The sequence below is a fragment of the Gadus macrocephalus genome, chromosome 16 (genome assembly GCF_031168955.1).
Source record: "Gadus macrocephalus chromosome 16, ASM3116895v1".
Classification (NCBI taxonomy): Eukaryota; Metazoa; Chordata; class Actinopteri; order Gadiformes; family Gadidae; genus Gadus; species Gadus macrocephalus.
The window spans coordinates 3,406,402-3,422,051 of NC_082397.1; the positions used below are offsets into that span (position 1 = coordinate 3,406,402).

The 15,650-nt window shown below is 44.9% G+C and overlaps 1 protein-coding gene across 1 annotated transcript in view; it reads left to right on the plus strand.

Annotated features, from left to right (window-relative positions):
* The window catches only part of nbeab (neurobeachin b), a 135,104-nt gene that overhangs the window by 83,337 nt on the left and 36,117 nt on the right, over positions 1–15,650 (plus strand). The window contains 1 exon segment of the mRNA XM_060075779.1: positions 6,333–6,524. Within this exon segment, the coding sequence (XP_059931762.1) occupies positions 6,333–6,524 (192 nt within the window).

The following is a 15,650-nucleotide window of genomic DNA, read 5'->3' on the forward strand; positions in this document are numbered from 1 at the left end:
GACAACAGCTTGTCCGCCACTAAGTGGAAGCATTCGCGGCCCTAGCTTAGCATATTTTCAGCTCCAAGGGTCGATGAGGAACCAGGAAGTGGAAGCAGATGAAAGCGCGCTACGTAGCATCGCTAGCTCGCGGTGCTAATCCGATCACGATGGTAGCTCTGGTTCTGAGCGGTGATCGGACGTCGGCACCACTGTCACAGAAGAGGTTCCAACGTGTGTCCCCTCCTTCACTCCAGAGTTTGAAACAGAGCTCTTGTCTGTTGCGCCCGCCGCCATATGTTTGCCAGTCTCTTGGTTTAATCCATCATTGTCGAGCATGTACAACGTGGCAGAAAAAAACAACACTGTGCATTCAAGAAACATCTTACTGTTTGACCTGCAATGCAATGTTTATCTCCCTCAGTTTGCCGTCTGTTGTCTAACTTACTGCCTTGGTTGATTTTTACTATTCTGTTAGTACAATTTTTATCAACTTGATGGTTCAACGTAAATTAGTAGTCGTTTTAATCCAAAACACTTTCCTGAGACAGGCCATTAGGAGCAGGTAGGGGTTGGAGATTGAATACAGAAACAGGTCATTAAGGAGCCGGTTGGGGTTAAGCAGTGCATATAGAGATATGCAATCTCTTAATATTTCCATGAAAACAAATATCTGTTAGGTGACTATCTATTACCGAATGAGGTAACACAATGGTAACTCGCCCTTCCATTTGCAGTATTATGAATGTTAGCGACCGGGTGTCGCTGGGGATGAGGTTGGGATCTATGGCAACAATTATCAACAAAGAGAATGAAACGGATATCTTTGAGAGTGTCCCTTTAAGGAGCAGGTAGGGGTTAGACAATACATTGACAATAAATTTGGTTGGAGTTAGGAGTAGGGGTTGGACAGTGAATACAGATGTAAGTCATTAAGGAGCAGGTAGGGGTTGAACAGGGAACACAGACACCGGTCATTAAGGACTACTTATGGGCTAAGGACCACTTAGGGGTTAGACAGTTAATGGTAAATTAACTGAATTTATATAGCGCTTTTTTCAGCCAAGTGACTTCTCAAAGCGCTTTTAAACGATTGACATTTACCCATTCATACCCACCCTCATAAACCGACGGCTTTGTCGCCATGCAAGATGACGGCCAGCTCGGCAGGAGCAGATGGGTTAGGTTGTCTTGCTCAAGGACACCTCAACACATGTGTCCTTGAGCAAGCCGGGTATGGTACCAGCGACCTTCGCTCTACCCCCAGAGCCACTGCCGCCCCTGATCTGAAACATCTTGGCTAATACAAACCCAGGATTTCGACAGGGATGACGTCTGACGCGTTTTACAAATCAAATGTTTCCACGTCAGTTGTATCCTAGTTATTTCAGCTCTTTATTGTTTGATTTTAGCCGTCGCTGTGTCCCTTTTAGGTATTCATCAGTTAATTATCCACGATAGCCAAAGTTTTATTGAAGTGATTTTCAGCCATTCATCCACCGGTTAACTCTGCCCCTTCGCTCCACACAGTCCAGCGGGTCACACAGCACACGCATAAAAGGCCATTTGTTCTCAGCCCCATGTACAGCCGGTGTATGTTCAGTGTCTCAGTCACACACACACATGACAGCGTGTGTATTTGTGTGTGTGTGTGTGTGTGTGTGTGTGTGTGTGTGTGTGTGTGTGTGTGTGTGTGTGTGTGTGTGTGTGTGTGTGTGTGTGTGTGTGTGTGTGTGTGTGTGTGTGTGTGTGTGTGTGATAGAAACCAGTCGCCGGCCCTTTGAATAGAATTGTCACTGATTACTGGTACTTTATTATAATTAGGTCTCGTTCATGTTCCCAATAGAGGCTTTTAAGGAGAATATAATGGTGTCCTATTGAATCTCCATGACAGCTGCCTTCCTCTGTAGAAGACTTCAACTCTGTTTCAGTACGAGGAAATAGTATTCCTCATCAATTTAACCGAGTGACGAGAAATGTTCCTCTAACGGAAACAACAACGTGGAAATCTGGCGGCATTTCCTTGACCTTACCGTGAACGTGTTTTCAGTAACCATGAACGTGTTTTTCAGTAAGTCATAAGTTGGCACAATGGGAATATAAAGGTTAACTGCTGGGTCATTTTAAATGCTCCATTGGATTTGATTTGGTTATCTAACCTCGCAAGGCTGTTCAGAAGATAGCTGACCTCTGACCAGGGGTCATGGCACAAGGATGTTTATTTGTTTCGATTTTGTACGCGTTTTGTTTTTTGTAGCCATTTCCTTGATTTATTAATTACTCACCAATTTATATTAATTATTACTAAACATTATTATTTTTTTCATCTATTATATATTCTAGTTGTATGTATTGCTATATAATATATTTGATATTTTCAAATTTCACTTTTGTCTTGCTAGCTTAGCAGTTAGCTAGTTTATTCTATTAAACGACACAAATTACGGCTCATACTTTTCCTGCTCTAAGAGGAATATACAGCAACTATATCATGGAATAAAACAACATAAGGCCGGTCGTGTCTGTTAAGAGCAGCTCCTTCCTTCCGCTGATGGATTTTGTGATAAAAGTGGTTACCTTATCTCCTCCTCCATCTTGTTTTGAGTCATCGCTCTCCGGGGTCTTGCGGCCCGTTTTAAACCCACCGCTGTTGTCCCTGTAGTGCCTTATATCTGCTACAAACAAACCCAGAGAGGGAGAGAGAGATTTAAACATCTAGTTTAGCTCCGGACACCTTCCTGAAAAACACTGTTCGAAAGAAATAAAATCTTGGTGTGGCTGTTGTTTTCTGTCAAATTGATAATTCTGTTGATTCATTCATTCATTTTAAATCCACTCGGCACTAATCTGTTATAGTTTGCACCACCAAAACACCCCACACACAGAGAGGTTCTTTAAACACCTATTCGAAAGCAATAGCAGACTCTATAGTCCTTTTACACATTAATTCTAATGCACTTAGCAGCTCTGAAAGCATCCATAAATAATCGCTCTGTCGGTTATCAACGCTGGAAAATTAGCTTTTAAAAAGCAGTTTGAAAACCATTCCGGTGATGGACGAGCGACGGGGCTAATACATTTAGCCAGTCCTTCCGAAGGGGGCCGGCCCACGACCATTCTTTATGTCTGTCGGCGCGCTGCGAGCATTACTCCAAATAAAATGAGTGAGTGGGTCGTCTCCGCGTGAGCAAGGAGGCTCTGGACAAAGTACTGCCGGTAGCAATGCATATAGCGAACGCAAGGATTGCATACGGAGTGTTGAGGATGTAGCCAACCAGGGCCTTTTTATCTGTATTCTTTTTTCCAAGTCATTTTAATCCTCTTAAATCATCCTTCCTTAACCATCGTTAAACATTAACAGCTAACAGTTAAGATGTTTTCGTTACTATTCCCCTAGCCATTGTTACTTCCTCCATTGTTGCTTAAACATCATTTCTAGGTGAAACATTATTGGTATTTCATGCTTTGCTTACTGATCAATGAAGTGACATTGAAAGTCAATTTATAGATGGATAAATAGATCATCGGTTTGACTCTCAATAGTAATGCTGCTTGGTCTAATCAATTATAAAGTATATACCGTATTCCCAAAGTAAATACTACATCTTTCCAATACCATTTACTGAACTGGCTATGCAATTAATATTGAATTATGTTATTGTATAATTTAACGTACAGCACCTGCATACATTGGTTATTCTGGTGTGCTCCTGTAATGTATGCGGATGTTCTTTGATGCTAAAAGCATATTTAAGCCCGGTATTGAGTACGACCCCAGAGTCTATCGTACTACTAGTCATCCATGGTAGAAGGGACCCCTCCTCACCGAGGGGAATCCATCCTTGTCCTCTTCAGGCCCCGGGGGTGTGTACTAATGCGGTCCCGTGTGAAGCTGGCTCTTACTCTGTAATTGCGATGAAAGGCTCCGCAAATAGGCCTGACTTCTCCCTGCCGCCTCTGCGCTCGTCCGGGGGCCACCTCTCAGGGAACCCTCCGCACGAGAGCGGGCTTTCCTTCCCTCTGGCGGCTGTCTGTTTGAACTGTAAATTAGAGGACCTAATCGCCCACAGTCGTTGCTGCCTGCAGTGGATTTACATTTCCCTCTCGCCGTGTAATCTGGCGTTTACAATATCATTTACGTGCCCTTCTCCTTCCTCTCCTTCTCCTCCTTCTAACCCCCCCCCCCCCCCCCCCTGCTCCGTCTCTAAGCCCCTCGAGAGGTGACTGACAGCCGACAAGCCCCGCCTCCCCGGGCCATGCTTTGCATACCACGGCTTGTAATTCGTAAATACGGGGGGGGGGGGGGGGGGGGGGGTTATATTTGCACCCGGTGCACGTTTTGAACGGCGGGGTCTGCTTTGGAGTGATGTTTAAGTAAAGCTGAGCTCTCGCCGCGTTTGTGGTCGATGGCGTTAAGTCTCTCTCTGAGCTTCTTGATTTCCGGCGCTCTGAGATCTTTTATTTTGAAGAGCCAGCAGGCTGTGATTGTGTCATGTGATCCCCCTCCTGGTAACCCTTTAATCTGTTCCCACTGCCTCCATGTTGCAGTGGAGCAGGGGGTGGGTGGGGTAGGGGAACGAGGAGGCTAAAGCCATACAATATGTGCCAACGCCTGCCAAAGGATGTGGTACACGTATGTCAGAACGCCTGCTTGGATGTGGTTTATCCTCGCTTAATCCCAGGCTATTGTCGTCTCTCCTTGGTGTTTCTGTTCCTCTGCTTGTCTCGTACAACGTGGGTGTGAGGAAGGACCGCCGTTTATAAGCAACGGGGCTTTTGTGTTTGGGGCTCCGGCAGCACAAGAGTGGTGCTCTGATGATCAGCACTGTTTAAACTGCTGTCTGGAACAGAGTCTCCGCCGGTGTGTTCTCATACCGCCCACACGCGCCTCTTTTTCTTCAGGTTCATGAACACAAATGCACAGCAAACACTCCACCAGTCAAATTGTATGGATGTGGCCCTTTTTCCTGCAAATCCACTCAAAGTGCCTAACAAGTGAAACAACACAAGAACGAGAAATAAAATGGGTTTAATGTAAGAATAAAAATCATCTGAGCAACATACATTTCAGAGGTAGCTTTAACATAAGGTTCGATCGTACTTTATTTATTCCAGACATTCTATTCTATTCTGACATTCGAACCAACAAAATTACTCACTTGATTAGAAGAAAGCTTAACCAAAAAGGTATGTTTTACGCTGAAGTTTGGCAGTACGTCGGCACATTGCGATGGCCTCAGTTACTCTGGCAGGCCTACAAAGCAGGTCTATTTGTACTTCTTACACGGTGGGCTTGGGTGGGAGACCCGAACCAGAGAACCTCCCATTTGCTCCGTTCCCTAATGTCATCACCGTCTCTCTAATCACCAGCGTGTCGCCAACCCAGTCCGCAGCTCCTCTTTCCTCCTTCTCCCCGTCCTCTGGTCGTTTGCATGCCTCTCGGGCCAGTGGTGGCTGTACCCGCGCTCTGGTCTAGTAACCTGATGCTGGGCTCACTGGGTAATGGCGTGCATTATTCTCCTCGCTCCTCATTAATGTCTGAATAATCATTTACACAAAGATGGCTGCCTCATACCGGGGCTGGTCTCTCTCTTTCATCCTTTGTTCCCCCCCTCCCCCTCCTTCTTTACGGCCGCCTAATTCAATCGTATTAATAATGAATACAAAAAACGCAATTTTATGTTAGCTTGCTGCGGGGCACCCGGGAATCACTCCAATGAATATTTCAGCACATTATTTTAATCACGGCTGTGCATATGCAGGGCTGGGGGGGGGGGGGGGGGGGGAGGGGAGATGGAGGAGGTGGAGGAGGGGGTCGGTTTGCTGGTGCCGGCGGGGAGAGGGGTGCTTGTTTTATGGTCTCATGCCTCAAACTCGCCCCCGAGAACCCCAATCATAAAGCTGCGCGCTGTCCGCACCGCGGGTCTTACGTCTGATTTACAAGACTGGTTCAAAGCAGTGAAGAGGGCGGGCAGGCCGGGCCATTTGTACTGTCATTTCAGGCTGTGTTTGCTAATGGGAGCGTAAGTGATTTACGATGGCGGCGGCGGCGGCGGCGCTGCAGCTACCTTCTGTTAGCTACTAACACAATGAGGGCTGCTAGCATCTCGAGGCTAACAGCAGGGCAACACAACATACACAATGCAAGATATTACAGTAATACACACTGAAATTCAGGACAGTCCCCCCACAGGACAATACAGTTAAGCACAATATAAGGAAACACAAGACAGACCCACCCAACTCGCATATAGGGTGGGCATGTAGAGTACATTGTGATTTTAGTGGTTTCTGGTCTCCAACTGGTCTGTCATTGGCCTGGAACTGGTCTCTTAATGATCTTTAACTGGCAGACAACTGGTATTCAACCCATCTCTGGTCTGGAAATGGTCTAACTGGTTCTAACTGGTCTCTCCCCAGCCAGGACCAGGACTCGTGGCGTCTCGACTACTGGGAAGACGATCTCAGGAGGAGAAGGCGATTGGTCAGGAACCCGCTAGGCTCCGCCCACCAGGGAGTCACCAGAAGAGCGCTGGAAGACTATGGTCAGCATGCACATTAATACTTTAGAAAAGTACTGTTATATACATTGATACTGTAGTACCATATACAAAATACATGAAAACTCTACTACTCAAAGAAGTATAAATTATTGCTGTAGTAAAATATATATTACTGTATGCTACTATTTTACTTGCCATACTTATGATAGTTGTATATGAATACTATGTATTAGTACTTTAATACTATAAATAATATACATTAATACTGTAGTACTGTAATAGTATGTGCATGTATATATTTAATATAGTATTATATAATATAATATATATATATAATGTGTATAACAATTATTTTAGTATTATACATAATATAAAATATATAGTACCGTAATATGTAAGATATATAGTGTAGTTCTTTAATACTATATATTTGTTATACCTTAGTATTGGAATGCTATATTATGTTACATTAATAGCATAGTATTATAGATACAGTGCTACTGTAGTACTATACTTGGTATTCTATCCCATAATAGACACTACAGCAGTATTACTGTAAGATGGGCAGTTCTGTCCAGATCTATCTAGGATTATAGCTGTGACACACATCGTTGGGTCGCCTTTATCGACTCTTTCTCTCCTGCTGTGCTCCGCTGAGCAGGGCTAAAGTATTGATCCATCCTCTGTTCTCTCACAGTATCCAAACTATATCCAACCGCAGCAACAGCACCAAACTCAGGGTTCTGATTGGTGTAAATTGGCTGCTGTAAGTGTTGTCACTTGCTAGATAGTTACTTTAAACTATTTTGAACAGTTTGAACCAGAAACAGCAATGTAGGTAACTCTTAAGTTTCACCAGAGACGCTGCAGCCTTTATGTCGTCTTGTTTGCTTTTTCTTGACTTATATCAGAGTAATGTATATTTGTATCGCGTGCTGTCGATTTGACCTAATTTCACCATCAAACCATTTTTCCCCTGCTGATGAAATGAGGTCACGGCCCGCCTGCGTTGCCGCCGCATACCACTGTTGTCATGGTAATCGGGTCGTCATGCTGGCTTTTATCTCTGGTCGCGCTGTCTAGCTAGCTCACCAGCTAGCCTGCAAGCTCCGGCGGTCCCGGGGCTGAACAGTCAGACCTGGCTGTGTTATGCTAGCGAGCTCGCGGCCTCACACAGTCATCGAGTTCCATATGCAGGTGGTATATATGAAAACCACAAAAATAACGGCCTGCTCCCAATTTATTGCTAACTGGTTCCATTATTTTCCATATCGAAATAAAAGTTTTTTTTTTAATGATTTGGAAGGGATAGATTTTATGAGTTATTGAAGTCGTTGTGCTGTGTGTCTATTCAGCAATTGTTATCTATCAATCTCTATCTTACCATTTTTATTTATAGGGTCTCTAGGTAATTATCGATCTATTTTTTACTTGATCTATCTCTATCGCTCTATTTAATAATAGACAATGCGTTTGGTGTTCTTTGTACTCTGTTCGCTAGATTCCACCAGCAGCGGACTGCTGTCTATGTGAATGTAATATTCCCTGACAGTTTTGTGTTTTATTAAATAATAACAATTATGCAGTGGTTTGGGTTGGAAGCTGAAACCCGTCATTAGAGGGTGAGAGGTGGAATATCTGTTAAGTCACAGCAGCTTCCAAAACTTTTCTCCACGGGATCTGACAGTGACTGAAGCGCCCGGGAACTGGTTCCTTCAGTTTTTTTTACCGCTAAAACAAGCATTTATTTTTACATTAAGGCCGGGGTCGACTTTACAGAAGATGCATCGTTGCGGGTTTTGACAGCAAGAAATAAAAGCTTACACTCCGAGTTGGGCGCCGCCATTTTGATTTTGGAGAGGGCAGGGAGATGGGTGTTTGAGCAGCTCACAGGGGGAGCACAAAATAAATGCGCGAGGAAGGAAGAAAAGTTATTTCATGCACAAAAGAATGTTTCATGGCGGGAGGGAGCTTTGATTTTGACAGCTTTGAACTTGCCAGGAGATCATCCAAGCGCTTTAAGTATTATCTAAGGAAGAATAAGGCTTTACTCTCTACGAAAGTTTCACTGCTCACTGCTCACCACTTGTGTGTTGGTGATAGTTGCCTGATTTTTCTTTTTTATGTTTGTGGGAGTGTGTCGACTTTACACGCAATGCATATGGGTTGGTGTGTGCATGTGTCTTTTCATGTGTGCCTGTGTCGGTGTATGTAAGCTGTGCTTGTGTGTGTTTGTCTGAGTGCGTGCGTACATGAGTGTGTTTGTGTCTTTGCCTGTGCGTGTATCCCTGTGTGTGTGTGTGTGTGTGTGTGTGTCTCGGTACTCGCTCCAGCCCTGAGACATGTGAGGGAGCAGGTTAAATGGAGCTTCTTTGTCTATTAGCAGCGCTGACAGCTTAGCCAGCAGATTCTGCCTCTCCTCTAATACCCCCCCTGTTAGCGACGGGCTAGCGCTCTGTGCTGGGGGCTGATTGGACCTGGGCAAGCATGAAATGGAAGCCAGGTTAATATTGATCCAGGTGTTTAACGGGCTGTTTTACCTCCAGGTGTCCTTGCTGTCTCATTCCAGGTGAGAATGAGACACTCTCTCTCTGTGTCTGTCTGTCTGTCTGTCTGTCTGTCTGTCTCTCTAGTTATCTATCGCTCTTGCTCTCTCTTTCACCGTTGCTCTCTGTTTCGTTCTCTCTCTCTTTCTCTCTCTCTCTCTCCCTCTCTCCCTCTGTCCTGGTCTCTCTCTTTCTCTCCCTCTCTCCCTCTGTCCTGGTCTCTCTCTCTCTCTCTCTCTCTCTCTCTCTCTCTCTCTCTTTCTCTCTTTCTCTCTTTCTCTCCCTCTCTCCCTCTGTCCTGGTCTCTCTCTCTCTCTCTCTCTCCCTCTGTCCTGGTCTCTCTCTCTCTCTCTCCCTCTGTCCTTGTCTCTCTCTCTCCCTCTCTCTCTCTCTCTCTCTCTCCCTCTGTCCTGGTCTCTCTCTCCCTCTCTCCCTCTGTCCTGGTCTCTCTCTCTCTCTCTCCCTCTGTCCTGGTCTCTCTCTTTCTCTCTCTCTCTCTCTCTCCCTCTGTCCTGGTCTCTCTCTCCCTCTCTCCCTCTGTCCTGGTCTCTCTCTCTCTCTCTCCCTCTGTCCTGGTCTCTCTCTTTCTCTCTCTCTCTCTCTCTCTCTCTCTCTCTCTCTCCCTCTGTCCTTGTCTCTCTCTCTCTCTCTCCCTCTGTCCTGGTCTCTCTCTCTCTCTCCCTCTGTCCTGGTCTCTCTCTCTCTCTCTCCCTCTGTCCTGGTCTCTCTCTCCCTCTCTCCCTCTGTCCTTGTCTCTCTCTCTCTCTCTCTCCCTCTGTCCTAGTCTCTCTCTCTCTCTCCCTCTGTCCTGGTCTCTCTCTCTCTCTCTCTCCCTCTGTCCTTGTCTCTCTCTCTCTGGATAATAAGGTCCTTAAACATCTTCAGGACTAACTACCCTACTGATATTAACCATCACACGTTTCCACCACCCTTTTCCACCCTCCTCTCCTCTCCTTCTCTCTTCTCTCTCTGAGCGCCTCCCCACCCTAGATGGATACCTGTACATCTGCCTGTTGTTGTCTCTGTAGGTTCTGGTTTCCCCCAAAGAAAGGAGAGACAGAGTCGGGACTTAGAGGAGAGGGTCACGTTCTGGACGCTGGCTCAGGGAGCTTTTAGGAGGGTCGGGGGATCAAATGGGGCAGGGTTGTTGGTTGGTTAGTTGAGGTGGGTGGGTGGATAAATCAAGACTTTTTTTTAACATTAAAAAACATAAAAACGTAAATGCAAACATGAAAGTATAGAAATAGTATTTAAAAACAATAAAATAACAAATACATCTTTAAACATTTATTTTGCGTTCTTTCATTTGTTGTCCGGTGAAAATCGGTCTGACGTGACTCAGTCGCGATGATGTAAAAGGATCCTGACGATAAAAGACACATCAATCCTCACTGCAGGACTTATGGTGAGCATTTAACACAATGCTGAACAGATGCATACACAGAGGGACGGGCATTTTTTGTTCAGGTACCGCTTATTTCTCTGGGTTTGAACGATGTTCGAAAGATGGAGGATAATTCAAGTACAAAACTCAACAAAGTATGTAACCTAGGTCTAGTCGTTTTAGATTGTTTAGTGCAGAAATGTTACACATTCAACCTTTAACTGCTGTTTAATTGTCCCTCAACTTACCCTTTCCACACGGTTTTGATGTCGAGAGTTGAAAGTAACTGGGTTAACGACGGTACTCACATTATTTTAGGTTGGTGGAAAGTCCTGACATCAGCCCAGATGGTGAATAAAGATCTCTCTCGTCTACCCTCTATAAACCTGTCCACATCAAAGATATTCTGACTTTAACTATCTCTATAATAATCGGAAAAGCTTCCCAAAATGGACACGCTGCATCCATGGAAGTGAAATACATGAATAGTATCTGCATGATACACACTACAACCCCCCCCCCCCCCCACCCCATCCGTTCCCCCTCGCTGTGGAATGAGGACCCTGTGGAGAGCAGGCACACAATCAGTACCAGATAAGGAATGGGGAGGATTTTCTGCACAGTTAAAAGCGGTTGGAGGTTTTGTCTAATCAGAAATGTTCTCAATTGAAAATGTTCATGATGACTCAAGATGGCTGTCGTGGTGCACAGGAAGTGGGGAACGGTTGGTTTGTTTCAACTTATTTGATGTTTTCACGTCTTCTTAGTTCCACACTATAACCATTATGACGGACACTGTGTTGAATAATTGGATAAATCCCAACAAAAGAACCGATCACGATAACAGGTTTTGTCAGAAAAGTAATCCAACCTGCACTCAGAACCAATCACACATCATCACAATGACCATCATAACATTCTTCAATAATCATGTGAAACGAAATGATTACATCACAGCGAAACATCAAGAAAGCTATAAGAAGAGATGAAACATTTAAAGGTATATGGCATGGGCTGCACCAGCTATACTTTTGACTTCATATGAATGTCGAAGCGGGGTGAGAGGTGGGGACGTTGAGAAGGTGTTTCCTGCGCGTCGGCTGTAGGTATTGAGTTACCCGCCAACGGGTCGTATGGACGCCCTCGTTCCAGAAGGATGCGTGTAGCGGGGGTGGACGGCGTCTTAAGTGAAACATCATGTGGAGGATTACGTTTTAAACGTCAAAAAGGGCCCAATGGGGAGAGAGAGAGAGGGGTGGGGAGGAACATGCACTCTTCCCAGGCGGAGAGGAATGAAAACGCCCTCGCCGTTGCACACACTAACCCCTGGTGCTTTCGTTTTACAATATGTAAAACATGGCTGGTTGCCAGGCAACACAGCAGTTGATTTAAGAGACCTTTAAAAATTCTTTCAACTCGTATCGAGTTTATAACGATGGTAGAACTACTGGATACTGGACCGCTTCCATTGCCAGATCCCTTTTATGTAGGGTTCCTCTCTTCTGTTCACAGTAATGTGTATCTTAATAAGGTTGTCACTCTGTAAATTGATGGAAAAGTACACGTTTAATGGTTACCTTAACCCCTGCAATGGGTTTGTTAATTTACATGGCATACTTTTACTCTGGAGTTTTCCGCCACAGCCTAGATGTGATGCTGGACTGTTGTGTCCAACTGTCTTCAACTAACAGTGAAGGAAGTAGGCCAACACTCTGATGTGTTCTGGGATTTAGGGCCATTTCTTTTGTCTTTATGCTCTGCCACATCTTTCTTTAAATGTTATAAACGAGATTGTATTCAAGTTTTACTAATATAAATAGTAGTTTATTAGTAGGCAGCTGTCTAAAAAATAATATATAAATATGATATGTGAATATTTAAATATTTAAAGTGATTACATATGTATATAATAAGTAAGGGATAATGTATAGAACGCCAGTCATTTTCGGGAAAATAAGCCCCAACAGGGCGGAAGGGGCTTATTTTCGATAATGACCGTCGATGTTCTATACATTATCCCGCTTTTTACTAGGCTACTTGCCAAAACGAAATAATAACTTCACACGGTGTGTCTTTTTACAATTACCATTCGTAATGTTGATCAGCAGAGAAATAGTCAGCCAAAGACGTTGACGTCGCTTAGCAACCGAACACGCTGGGGTTGATAAGTTACCAGACTACTCGCGGAGTGCTACCAAAGAAGTGAATCAGAGTCAAAAATCCACTTTCCTTGACAGCGGTCATTATATGCTTATGAACGGTGAATTATCAAAAAATAATTCACCACTGGAAGTTGTGAAGGCCCATGCAAGTGAACGGAGCATTCCACAGCATCGAGAAGAGCCGTGTGATAAATATATATATTTATATGTGTATATGTATATATCTATACATTTAAAAAAAATTAAAGATAAAGATAAATAAAATAAATGTAATGTTAATATATATATATTAACATTGTATTTATATGATTCTTTTACTTTCATTTTCTTATCCAGGTTTGTGATTGAGGGAGACCTGCTTGTGATCAACGAGGGTCTGGATGTGTTTTTAATTCTATTTTATGTTTCATATCTCTAACCCTTATACGAGGGCTGTCGGGTATGACAGACCGCTGTAGGCCTGGTTATTTCACACAACACTTGGCGTACGTTTAGCAGGCGCCCGCCTCGGACGCGCGGCTCCTCCTTAACGTTGACGAATGGCGTCCCGGGCGCCCTGCGATGCGGCGACGCCTCTGATCCAATGGGCTATCAGTCAGAGGCCGACGGCCGTACCTGTCAGCACTCTCCCTCCCCCTCTCTCCGCCTCTCCGTGTCTCACCTCCCATCTCTTGTTATTTATGACCACATTACGTGTTCCCTGATAACTAAATTGGATTTGGGGAGGACTGATGTGACTGACTAGACTCGTCCTACACTCTTCTTCTCCTGCTGCTCCGATACCCAGCCCGCACACCGGACCCGTCCTCACCCCTTCACTCTCAGCCCCGTCTGGGGGGGGGGGGGAGGGCTGCGAGCCGGGTCATTACGGAGCACAAAATCGGCTGTGGTTTATTTGGACTGCGTCCCACCACACTTCCTCCTGCTCTCGTCGGCCAACCAAATGGCCCGGTGTTCGAGCTCAGCTTTCCTTCTCTTGACTGCGAGCATAATGACGGTTTACAGAATTACAGCGTTAGGTTTCACTCCCTCTCCGTCTGGCTTTGATCCGTGACGGCTCGGAGACTGGTCTGTGTAGAGTTGACACTCGGCAGAGTCGACCTCCTCTCCCTCTCTCTTTACTTCTTTCTCTGTTTCTCTCTCCCTGTCTTTCTTTCCCTTAATCAAAATGTATCTCTCTCTCTCTCTCTCTCTCTCTCTCTCTCTCTCTCTCTCTCTCTCTCTCTCTAACTCTCTCTAACTCTCTCTCTCCCTGTCTCTCTCTCTTTCTCTCTCCCTGTCTCTCTCTCTCTCCGTAACTCTCTCTCTCTCTCTCTCCGTAACTCTCTCTCTCTCTCTTTCTCTCTCCCTGTCTCTCTCTCTCTCTCTCTCTCTCTCTCTCTCTCTCTGACTCTCTCTCTGACTCTCTTTCCCTCTCCCTCTACCCTGAAGAGGTTAGCGTGTATGCCTGTGTATTCATCTTCTAAGTCTTATCGACAATAGTGAGCGCTGACCTCCCTCCAGTAGACCTGGTTCATGGTTCTCCTGGGGTTAGAAAGGCTGGACCCAGAGACTTACTGACAGTAGGAGGTATGATAAGTATAGCTTCCACAGTGATAGGTCAACTGACCGAGGTAGGGAGCTACATACCTGGTATGGAAGAAGAGTGCTACTCATATCAGTGGCGGCTGGTGGTTTTGAAAGTGAGCGAGGAAGGACTGAGCGCTTGGTTGCCATTGGCCTGCTTGCAATGTTAGTGGCGGATGGTGGCATAAGTATGTGAGACTGAAGTTGTTTCAGGGTGTTTTGGTGAACTACAAAATAGCAGGGAGGGATAATTATCTGGATAAAATGTATACAAATTCACCAGTGGCAGCATTGTACTTTGAAAGCTGGTGGGCAGCATGTCTTGAAATGGACTACAAGGGCAGAAGGATAGAATGCAGAGCAAATTAGTCAAATCAGGCCTACTCTTGATTTGTAAAACTAAATAAAAAAATATGGGCTTATCATTGGGCCTATTATTGCCCTCAATGACTGAAGCTATTGGTTTATTTTCATCTACAGTTGTTTTAAGAAAAATGAAGAAAAAATACCTAAAGTGATGCCATTTAAAATGCATCATGCTCTGAATCATTCACTAACATCCTTTCCACAATATCAATCAGAACGGTGAGAGTAACAAACAATTAAAAGAAAAATAGAACAAAATCAACTTTTCAGGCAGCGACGGATCCGTCATCCAATCAGATCGCGTATGCTCGGGCTTGGCTGACGTATGCCTCTGCAAAGGCTACTCAGGCAAAGGCAGTCATTTTCAATAGGCGATAGGGGGTGCTAATGTCCCTTTACCCAGGGAAACAAACATAACAAATACAAAGGTATTAAAGTAATCATATTTAAGGGAATTCATTCATTACAGTAGTCTGGGCAATCTACACTTTTTATTCTCAACATTGTTAAGCAGGATCTTCCTCCCTCCCCTCACTGGAGAAGCCTCCAATGACTCATATACTGGTTGAGAAGAAGTACTTTTAGATGACGTATGATAGTACTACTTAATTGATCCCAGATAGGAAATACAAGTTGCACATCAGCAAATAAAAAACAGTTCTCCGGGTAACAGAACTAAACAGAACAAAAATTCCAGAAATAAACTGTAAACTCAATTTGTAGAACTAGCTATTTTCTACAGATGTACGTAAGTGAAACTCAGCAAGATAATGGCTTTAGAATACCCTGAAGACCCTGAATACAACAAATGTCTCAAAACCGATGTATAAACTTCGCCAGCACAGTGAATGAGTAAACGGGGCTAGGCATGTCCAGCCCCACAACCTCCTCCCAGATAGACAGGCCTCGGAGGAGAGACGAGTGTGCCTCATCACGGCACGTGGCGCGGTTTGGCGTACGCCCGCCATTAGCTGATTACAGGGTATGAACACTCGCCGACCATGGCCCGGCGGACGTATGGACGACAGGCGTTCATACGCAGCTCCCCCCCCCCCTCCCGCGCTCTCTGATGAAACCCAGGCCCAGGCCGGGTCTTAATTGGGCCGTAAGTCGGTCATAGTCCTTTTCGAGGGACTCGAGGCGG